A 22,590-nucleotide genomic window follows, 5' to 3' on the forward strand; every position below is an offset into this window, starting at 1 on the left:
TGGACTCCTGGGTCTCCGGGGTGTCAGGCGCCCCGGGGCTCCTAGACTCAGCACCGCGGACAGCAGCACGGCCCCCGGGATGGCCCGCCGCGTGTTCGCCTTGAGGCAGGAACAGGCCTGAACCGGCGGCTGAGGCCCCACACGGGCCTGGCGCCTTGGCCTTCTCGCACTTCGATGACGCACTGCACTGGTTACAAAGTGTCTCAGCTGGCGATGCGTTCCCTTCATTTTTCTTCAAATGCATGTCTCATTCAGTCCACAGATGAATCCAATTAGCATGTCACTGTGACTGATTAAATATGCCTCGCGTGAATTTACATGTCAAAGCACACACTGAACTTGGACACGGCTTCCAGGCCTCCCTAAACAGCTCCGGGGCACAGCCAGCTCCAAACACAAAGGCTGAAGTTTGCTTCTGCTGGGAGTGCCTGGCCCGGAGCTGGCATCCCTCGTGCAAAGGGGAGCCGTGAACACACACGCAAGTCTCTCTCCATCTCTGACAGGAGGGTCCCCACCTGCATCAGAGGCTGTCGCCTCGGACAGGCCCGGCGGGGGTGGACGCTCGGCCTCTGATCCGAGGGTCCTGGGCAGAGAAGTCGAGGGGCTGGTTCACAGGAGGGACATTCTCGCAGACAGCGGCATTAACACAGGAATGACGCCGAGGAGCAGATCTCCTTGCCGGGCAGGTGCTAACGCTTTTCATGGGCAGCGTCTTCTAATGTAAGTGATCTCTGACCTCCTGGTCACTTGTCCCCTGGTTTCTGACTTTCTTTTCAGAAGGGAGAAAAAACGGAGTCTGGAAATTGGGTTTTGAAAGTTAAGGACGAACAGACAGCCCTCACTAGATTCCTCCAAAATCAGTGACCAAGGGGTCTGTGAGTGATTTAGGGGGAGATTCTTAAAAGTATGAAATGGTTCAGCCATTCCTTCACCACACAGACCTGGGGGAAAACTGGTCCTGTCCTCCTGGGAGCGGCTGTCCTCACCCCCCAGGGGCTCTGTCCTCCTGAGAGTGGCTGTCCTCACCCCCCAGGGGCTCTGTCCTCCTGGGAGCGGCTGTCCTCACCCCCCAGGGGCTCTGTCCTCCTGGGAGCGGCTGTCCTCACCCCCCAGGGGCTCTGTCCTCCTGGGAGCGGCTGTCCTCACCCCCCAGGGGCTCTGTCCTCCTGGGAGCGGCTGTCCTCACCCCCCAGGGGCTCTGCCCACCTGGGAGCGGCTGTCCTCACCCCCCAGGGGCTCCAATCTCTGTCGGGGACCTGCCGCAGAAGAACACCCAGCCGGTGGCCTGGTCTTCCCCCCAAGTCCAGGGTCCCGGCTATTGCTGGATGGGGAGCGAGGTGTGGGGGGCTGTTAACCCCGCTCCGCTCCTACCCACTCAGGACCTGACAGAGCCGTGCCCATGGGCTCAGGGCCAGCACTGTGGCGGCTCTGAGGGTCCCCACAGGAGAGGGGGCAGCAGGGGGCCTGTGACGCTGCATGGCTTCTGGGGGAAGGTCGCTAGAGAGTGGGACAGAGGAAAAGAGAGCATTCGAAAGGGAGAGGAAAGAACGAATCTTCTACCCAAGTGGGCTTTCAGAGGGCGAGGGGCACTGTGCCCAGGTGGACACACTGCCCCGTGTGCTGTCTCACAAACAGCCAAAGGGGCTTCCCTGGCGGCTCAGTGGTGAAGAGTCTGCCTGCAGTGCAGGAGACCCGGGCTCCATTCCTGGGTGGGGAAGACCCCCTGGAGGAGGGCATGGCAACCCGCTCCAGTATTCTTGCCTGGAGAATCCCAAGGACAGAGAAGCCTGCAAGAGTTGGACACGACTTAGTGACTAAACTGCCACCAAAGGGGTTAAATCTGTTTAATGTGGTCAAAGAAAAACACTCATATGGAACGGAGGTGTGATCCGGAGGCCGCCGTAAGGAAGGTTTTCTTCATGTAAAGCGTGTGTGAGCCCAGCAGAGGATTTAAGGAACCCCCATTGCGAGTGTGCGGCCCTAGGGGGGACGCCGGCTGGAAGGGGGCTTCGATGGGGGTCCTTGGATGGGGAGTGCCTGGGGAGAAGCCCCTGCCCCACGGGCACCCGTGCCCCACGGGGACCCCCGCCTCACGGGGACCCCTGCCCCACAGGCCCCCTGCCCCACGGGGACCCCGCCCCATGGGGACCCCCGCCTCACGGGGACCCCCGCCCCACGGGGACCCCCGCCCCACGGGGCCCGCCTGCCCCACGGGGATCCCCGCCCCACGGGGACCCCTGCCCCACGGGGACCCCTGACCCTCGGGGCCCGCCTGCTCGGTGCCACTGCGGCCAGTCCACACCCTGAGAACCAGGAGGAAACCTGCGACCCGAGCAGGGACGGCTCGGGGGAGCGGACCTGCCATGGGGCCGTGGGGGCTCGCATCTGCTCCTCCCACTGCATCCCGTCTTATAGACGCGAAATCACTGAGACGCAGTCGTGAGCTGATAGACGTTTCTGAACACCACCGCCTCCTGCGGTTGGCGGGAGAGGCCCGTCGGGCAGCCCAGCTTTCCACAGCCAGAGACCGCGGGGGCCCACGGTGGGCGGCACCCCGGACTGACACCCCGCCCCAGATGCACCCGCAGACAAAGCTGGGAGCCTGCGGGCCGTTCGCCCTGACGTTTCTGCCCCTCCGTCCAGCCCGCCAGGCCCCCCGGGCTCACCAACTGCCCATGTCTGTGCTCTGTGTCCCGGGTGCCGGTCCAGGCAGAGGCCTGAGGTCCACACCTGTGTCTGCTCAGCGGGCCCACGGTGGTCAGCGGTCAGGGGGACGCTTCCAACTGACCCAAGGAGGGAGGCCCCGTCCAGCTCTGCCTCCCCGGCAGCCTCGTTTCGGCCACCTGCCTCCGCGGGCCCCTGCGGCCGGGGCCACGTCTCTGCACAGGCCTGCTCCGCGCTGCCTACCCTCTGTCCGGCTGCCCCGGGGAGAACAGGCCGCAGACGTGGTCGAGTGGCTCCGGGGGAGCAGGGAGGGCTGGCAGGGGTGTCCCAGTGAACGGGGGCAGGACAGTGGGCGCCTGCCCAGGCAGAGCCCACGAGCAGGTGGCCCCCTGGCAGGGGCGCTGGGCCCCACCCTTTCACCCCGGGACGTTCAGGGGAAGGAAACAAGGAGGCCGGGGAACAGCGGCTGTGCGTGTCAGCCGCAGCCTGCTCCCTCGCCGAGGGCCCTAAGGCCACGGAGGGCCCGCACCGGTGCCCTGCTCCAGGCTCTCCGGCCAAGAGAGGGAGCCAGCGCCCCCTGGAAGGCTCGCAGACGGCGCCGCTGCCCACGTCCAGGCCCAGGGTCCAGGGGGTCAGCACGCCTGGGCGAGCCCCTGCAGGACGAGGCTGGCCAGTGGCGGGGACAGCCACACTTCTCACCACCACTGGGCTTCCTCCGACAAGGGGCAGCTTGAGCTACCTCCCCGAGGACAAGGATCGGGTGGCGACATTGGCAAGAGCTTACCTATACTGTGTCATCCTGTGGGAGGAAACCCTATCACTGCTTTTGCTGAAGACTTTTCATTTTGAATTGATTTTTTCTGACTCTGCAATTGTAATAAGATGAGGTGTTGACAGACAGCAAACCGTCTTTGAAGTAGAAAGTATCAGCGTACAAGCACCTGGATCAGCACCAGGTCTCCAACTCCGCAGGACTGCTTCCTGGCGCTTCCGCGGGCGGCCGCCCTCACCCTGCGGGCCACGGGCGACTCGTGAAATCTGCGTCTCATGCCGTCACCCCACGAGTGTGGCCCCATCACCCAAATGCCTTGCAAGTGTTTCCCGTCCCCCTGCCAGGCCACCCCACCGAATGTCCCTCGTGCGGAAGCCGGGAGCTCCCTGAAGTCTTGGGTACCGCAGTTAACACCACAGGTCCCACCCCACCACTCCCCGTGAAGCCCCAGCACTCCCTCCTCGGGCTGCCTTCTCCAGGAAGCCCTCCCTGCCTCATCAGGATGTCTGGGCCCAAACGTGTCTTTGCAGGCCCAGTGAGGACAAGAGCGGTTCTGCCTGGTTCTCTGTGGCCCATGGCACTCAGCACGGAGCCAGAAAGAGAAGGAAGGTGAGGGGCCGATAAAGACGAGACTACAAAACCCACCTGGACACCACAGATGGCTCCGGGAGGGGCTGGGTGCCACGCTGCTGGCTCCCAGACCCAGGCCCGGCCACCGATGCAGACGCCCGGTCGCGCGTCCCTGGAGGCCCAACCCCCGGCACGGTGAGACCCCGGCCCGCCCGACCTGGCCTCCCCGAGCAGCGCAGCCCCAGCCTCTGTCCCACGGCCACACCGCCTCGTCTGGCCACCGTCTGTTCAGGTCCCACTGTGCCCTGCTTTCTTTCCAGAACCCTCTCTGTTTCCTGACATGATGCGATGAACGCCTCGGGAGAGTGCAGGGTACCGCGCCTCACTACAGTATACTGCCACGCCCCGCGCCACGCAGTGCCCCGGGCCGCGCTTTGCACGGGTCACAGCATGTCGGGCGGCGCCGTGCGTCACGGAGCAGCGTTACCGCGTACTACGGTACTGCCGCGCCCCGCGCCGCGCCGTGCCCCGGGCCGCGCTTTGCACGGGTCACAGCATGTCGGGCGGCGCCGTGCGTCACGGAGCAGCGTTACCGCGTACTACGGTACTGCCGCGCCCCGCGCCACGCCGTGCCCCGGGCCGCGCTTTGCACGGGTCACAGCATGTCGGGCGGCGCCGTGCGTCACGGAGCAGCGTTACCGCGTACTACGGTACTGCCGCGCCCCGCGCCGCGCCGTGCCCCGGGCCGCGCTTTGCACGGTCACCGCATGTCGGGCAGCGCCGTGCGTCACGGAGCAATGTTCCTACATTACGTGATGTTACACGCGATGCTCCCTTGCATACCTGATACCCGCCGATCACACGCAGCGCACGTTGCGTCACCAGCCACACCACGCCGCATTATGCGCCATATTGCCCCTCCTCGCGTCCCGCGGGGCTGCACCTTCACCAGAGCTGAGCCTCTGTTTGGTCAGACCGCAGCACACCCCGGTCCACACAGGGCCTGGGGCGGCCGAACCACACTGGTACCGACCAATGACCACTAAGGGTGGCTGGCCTTGACTGAAAGCATCTCCAGGAGACGCCTGGGCCCTCAGAGACACAGGCTCAGCGTCCTCACTGTGGACACCCTGAAGCTCAGGCAGCCCCTCTCTACGCCCTGGTTCTGCACTCACACATGACTGGGGCTGGGGCGGGCCAGCCGGGGTCCGAGTGCTGGTGGCGCTGTAGCTCCTAGGACCTGCGTGGGCCTGGCCTCCAGGACCTCAGGCTCTGGTCTCCATTGCTGTCCCCGACTCGATCTCCCCCTCCACAGCGTCACCTGTGTCGGCATCTGCTCCAGAGCGATGGGGCCCATGAACAGCCCTCAGCCCTGACAGCATCCAACACCTGACCAGGATTCCAGGAGGAAAGTGTGGCCCCAGCCATGAACGCCCCCCGTCCCCCTCACACCCGCTCTGGGGGGGCTCCTGCAGGGGCCCCCGTCCCCCTCCCACCCGCTCTGTGGAGGCTCCTGCAGGGACGAAGACACGAACAAGAAGTCCCAAATACCTTCCTGGGGCCAAGGATGAGACAGGAGGTTTGTTATAGAAACATCTTCAAGTATTTCAAAACAGAAGCAAATTTCTTCATCGTGTAAGTATGAACAGGGAGCAGCCCCACACATCATCACGGGAGGCCTCCTCTGCCCGGGACAACAGGCATGCCCGCAGGGCGGAGGGGGCCAAACTGACTCTGCAGTTTGGTATTTCAGTAACTGTAGTCACAGACTCATTCTCTGTAGTCCTCTCTCTTACAGCATCACGTACATTGAAAACATCATGAAAGTACTTATAAAAGGAACTATGTTTTTAAATGGTGGGCGCACGCTGCCCATTCCGCAGAAGCACAACCTGCAGCAGGCACGGCGGCTGGCGCCCCCACGCTGGTTCCCGGACACGCCGGGGCAACCTGGAAACCTGAGCGTAGGGGCTGTGACTTGACGCTCAGGCTGCGGGCGCCGTTCCCCCTCCACGCATGACACGGACACATGAGCCAAAAACCAAGACACCAGGTTTCAAGTAATCAACCTCACTTCCCCCAGAGAGCAACAAAATAAATGAAAGACCACTGTCACAAGTATGTGGTCACAAATCTAAAAAGATAAGGCTTCATTTCATTTCATTCCATTCATATTGTCCTCAAGTTCCAACAAATCAAGTCCTGAAAGTGTTATTTCCCAGCACTGGGACAAGTTGCCGCTGACGGAACGATTAGTGCATATCTGGGTGAAACACCGGTACCTGTTTTGGTCTTAAGTATATTCAGTAACCTCTTGTACTGAGGAAGGAGGAGCATGAAACCAGTCCATGCAGTGAGGGGGCCCGTGCCACTCGGGCACAGAGAGTTCAGACCGGCGTCTGTTGCCTCCTTCCCCAGGACCCACTCTGCCGGACGGGGAGACTGCCTGGCCGGGTCGGCTCCACCCCGAGCCCCAGCCCTGCAGTGGAATGAAGCCTGGGAGCAGGCTCAGTCTCCACAGGCAGATCTGTCAGATTTTTACAGGAACTGGTACAACTGTGCAAGGCATTCTTCTTTAACCAACAGTTCTTGTCCTCAAAATCATTGTGCTAATAAGTTGCTTCAGTCGTGTCCGACTCTTTGCAACTCTGTGGATTGTAGCCCGCCAGGCTCCTCTGTCCGTGGGATTCTCCAGGCAAGAGTACTGGAGTGGGCTACCATTTCCTTCTCCAGGGATCATCCTGACCCAGGGATCGAACCCACATCTCTTATGTCTCCTGCATTGGCAGGTGGGATGTGTACCACTAACGCCAACTGGGAGGCCCCAACATCATTACTTTGAACAAATAAGCATCAGTAAGGGCACCAAAATCCACTGCAAGTAAAAGCCAACAGCAACCAAGACCAAGAAGACCTAGGTTTGTTCCACTAAAGGGGGCGTTACCACTATTTCTGTGCCCGCTTACTGTCAGTGGATAAAGAAACTTTAAGTTAACAGACACAATACGACGACGCCTCAGCTGCCAAGAACTGTCTCTCAGGCACCCAGACACGCGCTGCACTGCGCCCCGGGAGGAAGTCTCAATCCTGTTACAGCAGTTCATATGCTTAGCGACGTGCAGGACTGGCTAAGGCTGGCTGAGGCGGTCACTCTGTGCTACGTCTGGGCATCTGCGCCCAGCACGGCGCTTGCAGAAACAGCCTTACCTGCCGCCTTCGCCGCGGCCGCCGCTGTCACATTCCGGGCGTTGGCACGTACCCTGAAGGTCACCGCTGGCCCCTCGACCCTGGAAGAGACCGTTTAGGAGGCATCAGGACTGCTCAGGGTGCCCCACACACCCCAGGGCCACCATGGGTCCCAGGGACTGCCCACCGGCTCAGCTACCCTAAAAATACACGTGGCAGGGCTCTTACAAAAAAATTCAAATCAAACCCAATAAACCGACAGTAACCAGCAGACACTCCTGCATGGAAAAAGAAAATTGTTATGGAAACAGGTTTTAGTAGTCAGTTCCCCAGGGAGCCACAGGAGCCAAGCACAGACGGGAAAGAGACAAGTATTTTTAAAATTCTCTTGAAAACTTATTGAAATCTTTAAGAACTACTCAGTATAAAAATAACTGGCAGGGGACTGCTTGCCAGGAGTTATCAAAACTGTTCAAAGCATTTTAAATACTTTGTTGAACATGACTTTGAAAATCGCATCCATTTTTAAACAACTGATCTGTCTGAGGGGGACGGGGAGCTGTTTCCATCAGGACTCCCCAAGCTCTGCATCTCCTGGCCCGTCACCCCCTGGACACCCCACTGGGGCTGGTGTCCCAAGAGTGGGAATGGCGCAGGTGGCCTTTCCCACCAGGAGAGCCCGCTGGACAGCGCTCTTCCTGGTGACCAGTGAGGTGACATCTCTACTCTAATTACATCTGGAGAGTCCTGGTAAGTAGGGCCCCCCAAACCTAACCTTCCCTTGGGTGCTGAGAGTGTTCTCTGAAGATCACGTGGATGCTCCTCGTTTCCGAAAGACAGAGCACGCGGTTCACTCACGTGTCCCCACCTGCAGCACCATGGCCCGCCCTCCTTCCTTCCTTCCAGGACACCACGTGCAATTCCCGGGACGTGCACACACGTAACCCTGGGATGCTGCACACGCGACCTTAGTGAGCCTGGGATGGCCCAGTGTGGAAAGCACTCTGTGAACGGAGGTTCCGTGTCTCTGACCACCCAGCCTCATGTGGCCAAGCTCTGCCCTGGCGCCAGGAAGAAAGGGTCCCCAGCCGCGCGAGGCGGATCTGACCTCCCGGCTGACCTCAGCGTGAGTTCGGGGCTGTCTCCCCAGCACCTGCTCTTTCAGGCGGGCACGCGGAGTCTCTGCAGAGATCTCTGCATGTCTGTGTCCCAGGTCACCACCTGTCACCCTGCTGAGCCTTTTAAGCTCTGAGGCCTCCGGCGGGCTCAGCTATAAAATGGGAGATGGTTCAAGTCGCCAGGGAGACAAGAAGGGGCAAATAAGAACAAACTCCACTGGGGGAAACTTAAACACTACTTCGGGGGCACCCTGCTGGCCTGCTGCGGACTGGAGGAGGGGGTTCAGGCTGAGGCAGCACCGGCTGCCCGGGCTGGCCTTGGGCTCAGCTGAAGGCCCGGGCTGGGGGCCCAGAGCGCCGGCGGCCTCCTGTCTGCCCGCCCGGCGAGAGCCCGGAGCAGCGCATGCATCAGTGCCGCCGACAGCCGGGACTCGATTATAAAATCATAACCGCGCTGGCCGGGCGTCTGTCGGCGCAATTACAGCGGCACGCCAATGCCGTCTTAATGGCCTCTAATGATGTAGTAAGAAATAATGGAATTTACTTGACAGCTACAGAGCCATTAACAAAACATATTAAGCATAGCTAGTCCCTCCACAGAAACACACACCGCCCTGGAAGAGCGCTCCGAGCGGCGGCCTCCGCGCCTCTCCAGGAGCGACGATCTGCCGCGCCAGCACCGCGACGCGCAGACCCCCTGCGGCCATGCGGTCGTCCCCTCCAGACCCCTGCCCGGGTCACCCCGCAGGCGCTGTGGACCCGCACCTGCCGGGGTCTGGGGGCGACACACAGGACTCGTATGTACCGCCTGGGACGCCACACGCACCCCACACGGGTGCAGCATTAAAGACCCAGAGCTGCCAGCCCCGCATCGACTGGGCAGCACCCGGGCTCCCGAGGCACAGACGTGCGGGCTGGTTCGAGGCTCCAGGGCCGGCCGAGGCCTTGGGGTGGGACTCGGTCACGAGAGCCATGGCCAAGACTGACAGAGGCTGAAAGAGGGCGGTGGCGTCGTTGTGGCCCCCAGGGGAGGCAGGAGGCCCCGCGCACCAAGCAGGAAAGAGATTGCAGCAAGTGATATTTACAAAAGAGCTGGTCTCACGATCAGCCCACCTCTGGAGGCGGGAAAGCCCCCAGGACCCCCAGACCTGGAGATGGTGTGTCTGGGAGGGACTGAGCCAAGGAGTGAGGAGCAGAACGAGGTGACGGGCAGAGAGGGGTCACCAGGTCAGGACCGCATCTCCTTAAGCCCCGGGACCCCGCCCCTCCCTCTGGAAACCCCCAGACCCCGCCCCCTCTCCCTGGAGACCCCCGGGACTCCGCCCCTCCTCTCCCACCAGAGCCCCGGGCCCCGCCCCTCCCACTGGAGACCCCGGGGACCCCGCCCCTCCCCTCCCACCAGAGCCCCCGGGCCCCGCCCCTCCCACCGGAAGCCCGGGTGGTAGCGTTTCCGACTGCCCCGCACGCTCTTCCCAGCCTCAGGGTTCCATCAGAAAACAAGGGTGGGTCCCGGACCCACGCACCTGCCGCGTGTCAGCCCTGGACTCCGTGTCACCAGCTCTCTCTAAAACCCAGCCCACTGAGGACGAGACGGGCTGGGGCACTCGGGGACCTCAGGCCTCTCCTCGGGGCGTGCACACTGCGGGCCCCAGCCCCAGGCCCTTGCTCACCTGCGGCGGGGCCGCCCGGCTGTCCAGAGCCCCCGGGGGTTCCGGGTCAGCGGGGCCCTCTCGGGGTCACCGTCCTGCTGACACTCGGGTTTCTGCTGCGCTTACAGAGCTAACCGGACCCCCTGGATGCTCCCCCTCTTCCTCCCGCACCAGCCTCTGTGACACAGTGAACACGCCCCACGGGGAACCTGCTGGAGGGACGCTCAGAAGGAGGAGCCGCCCGAGCCCCACCCGCACTCACTCGACGTCCGTGAAGACGCCCGCCGGCACCTCCAGGAGCCGCGCCACGTCCTCCAGCGCCTGCGTGCCCTTGTCCAGGCTCAGGGAGCTGTGGGGAGACGGCAGGGTTACCGGGCAGGCTTCTCGCTGCGAGGAATGGGGCCCGTGACCCCTACGCCCCATCACTGCAAGGAACGGGGACCCCGGACCCCACCTCCTCACTGCAAGGAACGGCGTCCCGCAGCCCCCTCCGCCCCTCACCATGAGGACCGAGGCCCCGCGCCCCCTGGGACCCCGCACCCCCACCCCGCCCTGATCCAAGAGCTGCTCTGCCTGTATTTCCATTATGCGGCCTGGGTAGGGGGCGGGGGCGGCTGGGAGCAGGTGTCTCCCCAGCCGTGATGAATCACCCCACTTTAAACCAGTAAGAGGAGCAACACGGTGCGAATGGGGGTGCTGGGGAGCGAGATGGGCCCAGGGAGCAGCAGGCTGGCCCCTGCTCTGCAATGGGGGCTGCCCCCCACCCCCACCATCCCGCTTCCTGAGACAGTGAGAAGCCCTCGGGGCTGGGAACCCACGCCTCAGGGATGGATGAGACCCCAAACCTCCCGGACGCTCTCCACAGACTTTTATGTCATCAGGTTTTAAAATAAAGTTTTTGAAGTGGTGCATCTGCATGTGCAGCTACCCCGGAGTCCTCCCACCTGCTGCCCTGGGGACAGAACCACAGCTGCAGCCCTGGGCTGAGCCCAGAAGGCAACTGAGGAGAGCCACGCACGCACCCGGTGTGCACACAGCCCCCAGACACGGACACGCCCCAGGAGTGCACACACACACCCCTGAGGACACAGACACTCCCTGGTGTGCACACACACCCCGGCAGACACAGACACTCCCTGGTGTGCACACACACACCCCGGCAGACACAGACATTCCCTGGGTGTACACAGACATTCCCTGGGTGTGCACACACACACCCCGGCAGACACAGACATGCCCCAGGAGTGCACACACACCCCTGCGGACACAGACACTCCCTAGGAACACACACACACACACACACACACACACCCCTGCAGACACAGACATGCCCCAGGAGTGCACACACACCCCTGCGGACACAGACACTCCCTAGGAACACACACACACACACACACACACACCCCTGCAGACACAGACATGCCCCAGGAGTGCACACACACCCCTAAGGACACAGACACTCCCTGGTGTGCACACACACACACCCCTGAGGACACAGACACTCCCTGGTGTGCACACACACACACCCCGGCAGACACAGACACTCCCTGGTGTGCACACACACACCCCAGCAGACACAGACATGCCCCAGGAGTGCACACACACCCCTGAGGACACAGACACTCCCTGGGTGTGCACACACACACACCGGCAGACACAGACACTCCCCAGCTGTGCACACACACCCCTGCGGACACAGACATTCCCTGGGTGTGCACACACACACCCCGGCAGACACAGATACTCCCCAGCTGTGCACACACACCCCTGTGGACACAGACATTCCCTGGGTGTGCACACACACACCCCGGCAGACACAGACACTCCCTGGTGTGCACACACACACCCCAGCAGACACAGACATGCCCCAGGAGTGCACACACACCCCTGCGGACACAGACACTCCCCAGCCTTGCACACACACCCCTGCGGACACAGACACTCCCTAGGAACACACACACACACACACACACACCCCTGCAGACACAGACATGCCCCAGGAGTGCACACACACCCCTGAGGACACAGACACTCCCTGGTGTGCACACACACCCCTGAGGACACAGACACTCCCTGGTGTGCACACACATACCCCGGCAGACACAGACACTCCCTAGGAACACACACACACACACACACACCCCTGCAGACACAGACATGCCCCAGGAGTGCACACACACCCCTGAGGACACAGACACTCCCCAGCTGTGCACACACACCCCTGCGGACACAGACACTCCCTAGGAACACACACACACACACACACACACACACACACACCTGCAGACACAGACATGCCCCAGGAGTGCACACACACCCCTGAGGACACAGACACTTCCCAGCTGTGCACACACACACACACACACACACACCCCTGCGGACACAGACACTCCCCAGGAATACACACACACCCCTGCAGACAAACACGCCCCAGGAGTGCACACACACGCCTGTGGGCACAGACACTCCCCAGGAGCCTCAGGGGGACACCTCAGCCCCTCCTGCTGCACTGTCAGGGCAGGCAGGGCAAATGGCTCGTAACAACAGTGGCCCCATTCTAGCTCAAGTCAGACAAATGAGAGGCTGTCGACTGTACTCAAACCCAGCACGCAATTATTTCTCTTTTGTTTTTAAACTACGTGGCCATCAGCTGTCATTTCATGGTCTGAACTTCCTTAGAAAGCAGTTGGAGTTAATCTCAAAAATCACTGGACGCACATAGCACTTGCAATTTCACGGGCCGACTGTGACACCTGCCTCTGGGTCTCCCGGATACCCGCCGCCAGGAAGAGAGATGGCGTGCTTCTAGCAGCCAGAGGTCAGAGCGGGAGTGGCGGCGGGTGCTCTGCCTGCCTCGCCGTCAGGGCAGGAAGGGTCACCGTCAAGAGCTGGCAGGGCCTCCCCTCTGAGGCACTTACTTCCTGAGACAGAGTGCTCGTTAAGCGAGGTGTGTGCTGGGGAGTCTGTAAATCAGCAAAACGGGAAAAGGGCCCCGTGATCCAGGTCAGGAAGCTTGCCGAGAGGGGCCACACCCCAATCTCAAGGCAGCCGCCCCACCCACGCACAGCCTAGGTTCACCACTGGGTCAAAATGAGAAAATCTAAGTCTGTCAGGGGAGCGTTGAGGCCACTCTCAAAACAAAGACTAGGGACAAGCTGAGGGTCAGAAACATTCAATTCAGTCGCTCAGTGGTGTCCGACTCTGTGACCCCATGGACCGCAGCACGCCATGCCTCCCTGTCCATCACCACCTCCCGGAGCGTGCTCAGACTCATGTCCACTGAGTCGGTGATGCCATCCAGCCATCTCATCCTCTATCGTCCCCTTCTGCTTTCAGTCTTTCCCAGCATCAGGGTCTTTTCAGAAACATTGAGACCAGTGAGATCTTAAAGGCAAACTCTTCGCCCTCAACCACAAGAGATTCTATGGAAATTATCTCGTTAACTGCTCACAACAAACCTGGAGGTTTTAACCTCCAGAAAGAGGTGGAAACTGAAACTCCAGAAATTAAATTCAGTGCCGAAGATCACACTACCAGTAAATCCGCAAAGAAAGACAAACGGAAAGGTTTCTGTGCACCCTGGGGTGGCAGCTTCACGACTGTGCGGCAAGCCCTCACCCTGACGGCACGCCCTCACCCGACCATGCCCTCACCCTGACCACGTCCTCACCCGACCACGCCCTCACCCTGACCACGCCCCCATCCGACCACGCCCTCACCCTGACCACGCCCTCACCCTGACGGCAAGCCCTCACCCTGATGGCACATGCCCTCACCCGACCACGCCCTCACCCTGACCACGTCCTCCTCTGACCACGCCCCCACCCGACCACGCCCCCACCCTGACCACGTCCTCCTCTGACCACGCCCCCACCCGACCATGCCCCCACCCTGACCACGCCCTCACCCTGATGGCACACGCCCTCACCCGACCACGCCCTCACCCTAACCACGTCCTCCTCTGACCACGCCCCCACCCGACCATGCCCCCACCCTGACCACGCCCTCACCCTGACGGCACACGCCGTCACCCGACCACGCCCTCACCTGACCACGCCCTCACCCTGACCACGCCCTCACCTGACCACGTCCTCCTCTGACCACGCCCCCACCCGACCACGCCCTCACCCTGACCACGCCCTCACCTTGACCACGCCCTCACCTGACCACGCCCTCACCCGACCACGCCCTCACCCTGACCACGCCCCCACCCGACCACGCCCTCACCCTGACCACGCCCTCACCCTGATGGCACACGCCCCCACCCGACCACGCCCTCACCCTGATGGCACACGCCCTCACCCTGACCACGCCCTCACCCTGATGGCACATGCCCTCACCCGACCACGCCCTCACCCTGACCACGCCCTCACCCTGATGGCACATGCCCTCACCCGACCACGCCCTCACCCTGACCGCAGGCCCTCACCTGACCACGCCCCCACCTCCATGGCTCCCCCATCCCAACCGCTGCACCTCTGCCCGAGTTTAACCCCAAGCAGACAGAACGCTGTCTGCTCCCACGGTCCCTAAGGTCTTCTTTTCCTAGTGTCACCGCCTCTTCTGAGACAGACGAGATCCAGCGCCAAGCGGGCTGTCACTCCTGCCCGCAGACGTCCACCTCAGGGGCGCTGCATCCCAGAGCTGGCGGGGCTTCGGGTACCTCACCTCCCAGTTGTGAACATGTCACTGCTTATTAAAAAATTCTCCAAAGGTCGGGAACCAACTGAGTGATGGCTCACAAAATGAAAACGGGTCAACCTTGATACCAACGTTTTTGCTGAGATACTTGAAATCAGTCAATAAAATGAGACTTTCATGGGATTCACGAATTGTTCTATAAAAATCATGATGTTTAGCTTTTAAAATAATCTTCCAAGGTAGTTAACATCTTTGCTAACCCACAGGAATTCTCCCTAGTGCAGACGAGTGATGCTTCTGACGAGGACAGGGACGCAGGCGGAGGCCACTGATAATTCAGAATTCCAGCTCCAGGGTGCACCATCTCCTTCCCTGCAGAAGTCTAACAAAGACCCCACTTCTCAGAGCGGGGGTGAGTGAGCCCATGATAAACTGTGAGCTGAACTGAACTCCTGTGAGGACTGGACACAGGCAGATCCACCTGAGTCTCTAACAGTCCTGAATAACTCAGTAAACTAGCCTTAAAAGACTGCTAACAACCACCAACTCTTCAGAGATTTAGAAAAAAAAAAATGGAAAAAAAAAAAACCTGCTGTTTTCCAACATCATTTTTTAACATCAAGATGAGACTGTGCTTCTTAACATAAATTTATTCAAAATTTTAGTAAATATGTTCTCCATAGGACATTTGAATAAACATATTCTCCACAAACATAGTCTCCATAACAATTTTACTCTCCAGGGGAAAAAAATCTGCCAAAAGCTTAATACAAATATAAGTACAAAATGTCTTAGAGTCACCTTTATAAAAAGTGCATGGAAAGGGAGTAATGCAAAAATGTAAGGCTTTTGCATGCATTCAGAGTTAAGTTGCTATCCACCTAAACAGACCTGTAACTATAAGATGCTTTATGTAAGCCTCACGGTAAGCACAGAGCCAACGTCAACAGCACAATCTCAGAAAGCTTTCGGCCCTTCCCCACTGGGCGTGGTCCTTCCTGCGGGCTTGTCGTATGCAGCCATTACTGTGTTGAGGATGTTCCCTCTACACCTGCTCTGTTAGGAGTTTGTGTCACGAAAGGAAGTTGAACTTTTTCTTATTGAGAGGGTCACTCTCACCTGCTTCCATGACACGATGCGATCCAGACACGCCGTGTGTCCCAGACTATGGACCACGTCAGGGAACACCTGACGCCCCTCCCCAGCCTTCTCCTGACCAGAGAGGGTCAGGGTCACATGGGGCCTTTGTACGCTTCTCCACCCATCTGTGTCTCCCGACCCCAAGGGGGCCCGTCCAGCATTGGAAGCTTGAACTGATCCTGATGTGATCATCGGCCAGCACATCCAGTGGAACACTTGCCACCTCAGTTCAGTTCAGTTCAGTTCAGTGCAGTCGCTCAGTCGTGTCCAACTCTTTGTGACCCCATGAATCACAGCACACCAGGCCTCCCTGTCCATCACCAACTCCCGGAGTTTACTCAAACTCATGCCCATTGAGTTGGTGATGCCATCCAGCTATCTCATCCTCTGTCGTCCCCTTCTCCTCCTACCCCCAATCCCTCCCAGCATCAGGGTCTTTTCTAATGAGTCAACTCTTCACATGAGGTGGCCAAAGTACTAGAGATTCAGCTTCAGCATCAGTCCTTCCAATGAACACCCAGGACTGATCTCCTTCAGGATGGACTGGTTGGATCTCCTTGCAGTCCAAGGGACTCTCAAGAGTCTTCTCCAACACCACAGTTCAAAAGAATCAATTCTTCAGCACTCAGCTTTCTTTATAGTCCAACTCTCACATCCATACATGACCACTGGAAAAACCATAGCCTTGACCAGACAGACCTTGGCAAAGTAATGTCTCTGCTTTTTAATATGCCACCTCAGGACACAGTTTTTTCCATTTTTCCTTTTCCTTCTGGCTTCATTATTCATTTGCAGACTTACTACTATTTTGACAGCAAAGAAAATCTCATCTTTTCATATTTCCTCCCTCTTTCCTACTCCTTTGTATGTAGAAGTGAAATTTAAACTTCTTAACTTTGACAGATTTAGTCTCAGTCCATTTATAATGCAGACGACACTTTGCAAAAAATCAGTTGCAGGGGTGAGGGGTGAGGGTCTGTGAGGATTACTGTGGACTCTCAGGGCACCGCTGAAGATGAAAAGCTAAATTTCCCCGATGATTATGGAAATCCAACAGCAAAGCCAATGGCTGGGTAGATAGATGTGGATGTGGATGTAGATGACACAGAGGTTGGTGTATATATATGCAAGTGTGGATGCAGAGATGATACAGATGTGTGTGCAGACATAACAGGTGTGTGTGTAGACATAACAGATGTGTGTGTAGACATACAGATGTGCGTGTAGACAAACAGACTGAGGTGCAGGTGTATATGCAGATAGAGATGATACAGATGTGCGTGTAGACATACAGATGTGTATAAACATACAGATGTGTGTGCAGACTTACAGATGTGCATGTAGACATACAGATGTGTGTGCAGTCATACAAGTATACATGTAGACATACAGATGTGCGTATAGACAAACAGACTGAGGTGCAGGTGTATATGCAGATAGAGATGATACAGATGTGTATAAACATACAGATGTGTGTGCAGACTTACAGATGTGCATGTAGACATACAGATGTGTATACAGACATACAGGTGTGTGTGTAGACATACAGATATGTATAAACATACAGATGTGCATGTAGACTTACAGATGTGTGTAAACATACAGGAGTGCGTGTAGACATACAGATGTGTATGCAGACATACAGGTGTTCGTGTAGACAGACAGATGTGTGTGTAGACATACAGATATGTATTAACATACAGATGTGCGTGCAGACATACAGATGTGCATGCAGACATACAGGTGTGCGTGTAGACATACAGATGTGTGTGCAGACATATAGATATGTACAAATATACAGATATGCATGTAGGCTTACAGATGTGCATGCAGACATACAGGTGTGTGTGTAGACAGATGTGTGTGTAGACATACAGGTGTGTGTGTAGATAGACAAATGTGTGTGCAGACATACAGATGTGCATGCAGACATACAGGTGTGTGTGTAGACATACAGGTGTGTGTGTAGACAGACAGATGTGTGTGCAGACATACAGATATGCATGCAGACAAACAGGCTGAGGTGCAGGTGTATATGCAGATAGGGATGATACAAATGCATGTGCAGACATACACATGTGTGTGTAGATATAACAGATGTGTGTGTAGACATACAGATGTGCATGTAGACAAACAAGTGTGTGTGGACATATAGATGTGCATGTAGATATACAGATGTGCATGGAGACATACAGATATGTATAAACATACAGATGTGCATGTAGACATACAGATGTGTATGCAGACATACAGGTGTGCGTGTAGACATACCGATGTGTATGCATACAGACGTGCATGTAGACTTACAGATGTGTGTGTAAACATACAAGTGTGTGTGGACATACAGGTGTGTGTGTAGACAAACTGAGGTGCAGGTGTATATGCAGATAGACATAGATGACACATATGTGTGTATAGACATACAGATATGTATGCAGACATACAGGTGTGTGTGTAGACATACAGGTGTGCATGTAGACTTACAGGTGTGTGTGAACATACACGTGTGTGTGGGCATACAGGTGTGTGTGGGCATACAGGTGTGCATGTAGACACACAGGTGTGGTGTAGACGCAGCTACAGGCATGAGTGGAGGTGCAGATGTAGACGCAGACATGTAGGCACCTCCAGACAGATCAGTGATGTGGACACATAGGTCAGACGATACAGGCTAAGCAGACGACACAGATGCGGATGTACAGACATGGGTACCAGTGCATGTACCCTGGAGACAACAGATAGAGGTACAAGGATCTACTGTGACCTCCTTTCTTCCACCACACGTCAGCACAGCTCTAAGAGAACAGGGTTTCCACTTTGCCAGAAACTTCTAAGAGCCTGCTCCGTCTCGCACTCCCAGGCTGAGCTGCAGAGCCGCTGGCGGAGTCAGCCTGGGGACCACGCACAGAGAGAGGGTGAGGCCAGGCTCAGGCCTGGTTGGCGGGTCAGGCCAGGCTTCCTTCCCCTCCCCACCCCACCCCAATGACAGACCTTTGCTGCAGTAGAAGGATCCCAGGGGGTGGGGGCCCACGGTCAGAGACCATAAGAGCCCCTGATACCACCATTCCTTCTGGCAGCCAGACGTGACCAAGCTGACCTGGGAAGCTTTCATCCCAAGGGACACTGTCATATCTGCACTTTAATGGCATTTTCTCACTTTCCCGACCACAATGGTTAGAGCCTAGACAACGTGAAATATCCTCCAGTTGTTTCTAGAATTCCAGCTGACGGCAGGCTGCAAAGCCCAGCCTGGCTCTAGAACCCCGCGAACATCACCCTGCAGCTCCTGGGCCACCGCAGAGCAAAGAGCCACCGACAAGGGGCCCCTCCTCTGCCTCCCAGGCCACCCAGCAGACACACAAGTTCTGGACACAGACATGGGAACCGGGTATACATGTGATAATAGAATGGGATCTGGGCTCCTTTCCAGGTGTGATGTGGCATCACGGCATGCTGGGAAGAAAGAATCCTGCTATTTTAGAGATACTTCGTGACACGCTCCTAAGACACCGTAGCTGGGATTTCTGTCAGAGCAGCAGGGGAGCGGGGAGTGGGTGGGGTGACTGGCCGGGTCGCTGGGCCTAGGTCAACATCCTCCTCATGTACATGTTTCAAGTCTGCATGAGGAAGAGGAACGCAAAACTGCTGCCCCTTCTAGTCTGTCGGACAGGGACCCGTGACTCTGTCCCGTTACACGGGGCCCCCGAGTCCTTGAGCCCAGGCTGTGGGGATGCCTCCCGGGCCCCCGAAGTGCAGCCACAGGAGGGCTGCTGGGCTCACAGGGTCCACACCCCGGTTTCCTCGTCCACAAACCACTCCAGGTGGGCAGGACCTCTGCACACGCTCCCGGCCGTGGGTTCACTTCCCCAAACTCAGGCTCCACAGCTGGGACGACCCCTGTGCAGGATCGGGGGTCCCTGCAGGACTCGACCCGGCCGGCACCCCCGGCACCTGCTTACCTGCTATAAAGGTGGGCTCTGCTCTGTCTTACACACACTGTCCACATGGTCTTCTGCTGTCAATCTGACTTGAAATAACTTTTAAATCATCCTGGGAAGACCAGGGATGACTACCCTGCCCTTGACACATCTTGAATCCATCCAGTTTGTGAAAAGTATGAAAACGTAAATGGTGAAGGATCAGACTCCTGCCTGCCCATCAGCAAATGTACGAGTGAGGCAGTGTGAGGTCAGCTGCGTGGTCCCTGCAAACCTCAGGGAGAACGCCAAGCTGCCGCCACGTTCCTTCTCCTTTTGTGAAAACCAAACTTACAAAGTTCTTTTCTACTTAAAAAAATAAAAAAGAATGGTGTCGGATTCTTGTCAGTTAATAGCCGATCCATTAAGGCTTAAGCTGAGACCTGGTGAAATCCTGCCCCAGAGAACCTCGAATCCCCAGTAATCTGACAACAGAGGGGAGACTCCATGTGTCTGTGAGCATCCCACTCGGGGCAGACAGAATTACGGACACAGAGCTCTTGTTTGCACCACAGACCTTCCAGCTGGCGGAAGAAGTCAAGATAAAACAATGGTCTTTCTCTTTAGCCTGTGCTCAGAGCAGGTACGTGCTCAGGTCCAGAGGTGCAGTCAAGGAAAGCCCTCCAGGAAATGGGCTCGGGATGCAGAGAAGAGACCCTCTGACAGCGGCTCCCTCTTACAGGAAAGTCAGCGAGAGCAAGAGGCGAGCCCGATGCGAGGGTCTCCCTGTGTCCTGGTGCCAGCTGCTCACGCTGGACGTCCTGTGATGTGGAGGACACTCGGCCTGGAGGGTCCCACCCTGAAGTCCACCGTCCTCTGTGCTCTACGGTTCACAGAGACTCAGAGTCTTCCCGAGGTTGGAACCCTCTCCAGCACTTTCACGAGTCACACTTGTGCCTGAGACAGGAGCAACCCCGCACCCATGGTGGAGACCAGTCCTCCAGCATCAGGACATCCCCGGGGGAGGAAAGGCGCTCAGAGCAGCGGAGGGTGGTCCCCCAGTGACCATGCACACACACAACACACGACACACAGGGACACGTACACACGCACACACGCACCCACGTACACAAACGCACGTACTCACATACACATAGAAACATGCACACAAACAGGGACACACACAGCGCACACACCCATGTGCCCAGGTACAAATGCTCACACGCACAAATACAGACCTGGAAACACGCATGTGACACAGAGACACGGGGACACACACACAGCACACACACATGTAATCACACACACACACACAGAAATACAGACATGGAAACATGCATGTGACAGACACACGGGGACACACACACAGCACACACACATGTAATCACACACACAGACACAGAAATATAGACATGGAAATACGCATGTGATAGACACATGGGGACACACACACAGCACACACACATGTAATCACACACACAGCCACAGAAATATAGACATGGAAACACGCATGTGACACAGACACACGGGGACACACACACAGCACACACACATGTAATCACACACACACACTCAGAAATATAGACCTGGAAACATGCATGTGACGGACACACGGGGACACACACACAGCACACACACATGTAACCACACACACACACACACACGCACAAATGCAGACCTGGAAACATGCATGTGACACAGACACACGGGGACACACACACATGTAACCACACACACAGAAATATAGACATGGAGACACGCATGTGATAGACACACAGGGACACACACACAGGACACACACATGTAACCACACAGAGAGAAATATAGACATGGAGACATGCATGTGACACACACAGGGACACACACACAGCACACACACACATGTAACCACACACACAAACACACAGAGAAATATCGACATGGAAGCACGCATGTGATAGACACACAGGGACACACACACTACACACACATATGTACCCATGTACACAAATACATAAACACATACAAGATACAGACATGGAAACACGCATATGACAGGCACACAGGGACACATACACAGCACACATGCACACACATGCACCCATGTACACAAATACATACTCACATACACAAACACAGACATGGAGACGTGCACACGACCAGGGACACGGACAGATATGCACCACACACACACGGCAGCGGTGTTTGCCATGAAGCGGAAAACCCCCAGCACAGGTCCGACCGGGCAGCAGGAAGGGTCTGACCCAACAGCCAGAGCTGCACCCTCGGCAGAACCACCATCCAGGCCCCGTGTGTCTGGGTCACACAAGATTCTGACACACTCAGCAGGAGCTAACGGTTCTGAGCAGAGAAACTGGAGGCAGAGAGCGCGACCTCGGTCTGGAGGTGACGAGACCAGGATGGGCAGGCGGGTCTTCAAAAAAAGCCTGGAGAGATGCCAGCCTGAGGATGCCTCCAAACCTGGGTGAGACCAGCACCTTCAGTTCCGTTTGGCTCTGACATGGGCTGGGTTTGCTGCGTGTGGTGCAGTGAGAGGAGACACGTATGGGGGCAAGAGCGCAGAGGCCATGGCGGAATCAGGAGAGGGTGGCAGCTCCAACACAGCCCCTTCCACAGGGGTCAGCACGGAAGGATGCTCGACCCCTGACCCAATGCACACTATGGTGCAAAATCAAAACTGTGAGGTGGGGCTGTGTGCACACTTGCACACACATCTGTATACACACCTGCACGCACACCTGTACACACACCTACATGCACACCTGTATACACACACCTGTATACATACCTACACACACCTGTATACACACCTGTACACACACCTGTACACACACCTACACACACCTGTATACACACCTACACACACATCTGTATACACATCTGCATGCACACCTGTATACACACCTACATGCACACCTGTATACACACACCTG

General features: G+C 57.4%; 1 protein-coding gene across 2 annotated transcripts in view; it reads right to left on the reverse strand.

The window, feature by feature from the left end:
- The window catches only part of PTPRN2 (protein tyrosine phosphatase receptor type N2), a 601,207-nt gene that overhangs the window by 357,805 nt on the left and 220,812 nt on the right, over nucleotides 1–22,590 (reverse strand). For both annotated transcript variants that reach the window (XM_065938706.1, XM_065938705.1), the window contains 2 exons: nucleotides 10,222–10,308; nucleotides 7,214–7,293 (listed from right to left, as the gene is read on the reverse strand). In XM_065938706.1, the coding sequence (XP_065794778.1) occupies nucleotides 7,214–7,293; nucleotides 10,222–10,308 (167 nt within the window). The remainder of the gene's footprint in view (nucleotides 1–7,213; nucleotides 7,294–10,221; nucleotides 10,309–22,590) is intronic.

This window comes from Muntiacus reevesi, chromosome 6 (genome assembly GCF_963930625.1).
Source record: "Muntiacus reevesi chromosome 6, mMunRee1.1, whole genome shotgun sequence".
In the NCBI taxonomy this organism is placed as follows: domain Eukaryota; kingdom Metazoa; phylum Chordata; class Mammalia; order Artiodactyla; family Cervidae; genus Muntiacus; species Muntiacus reevesi.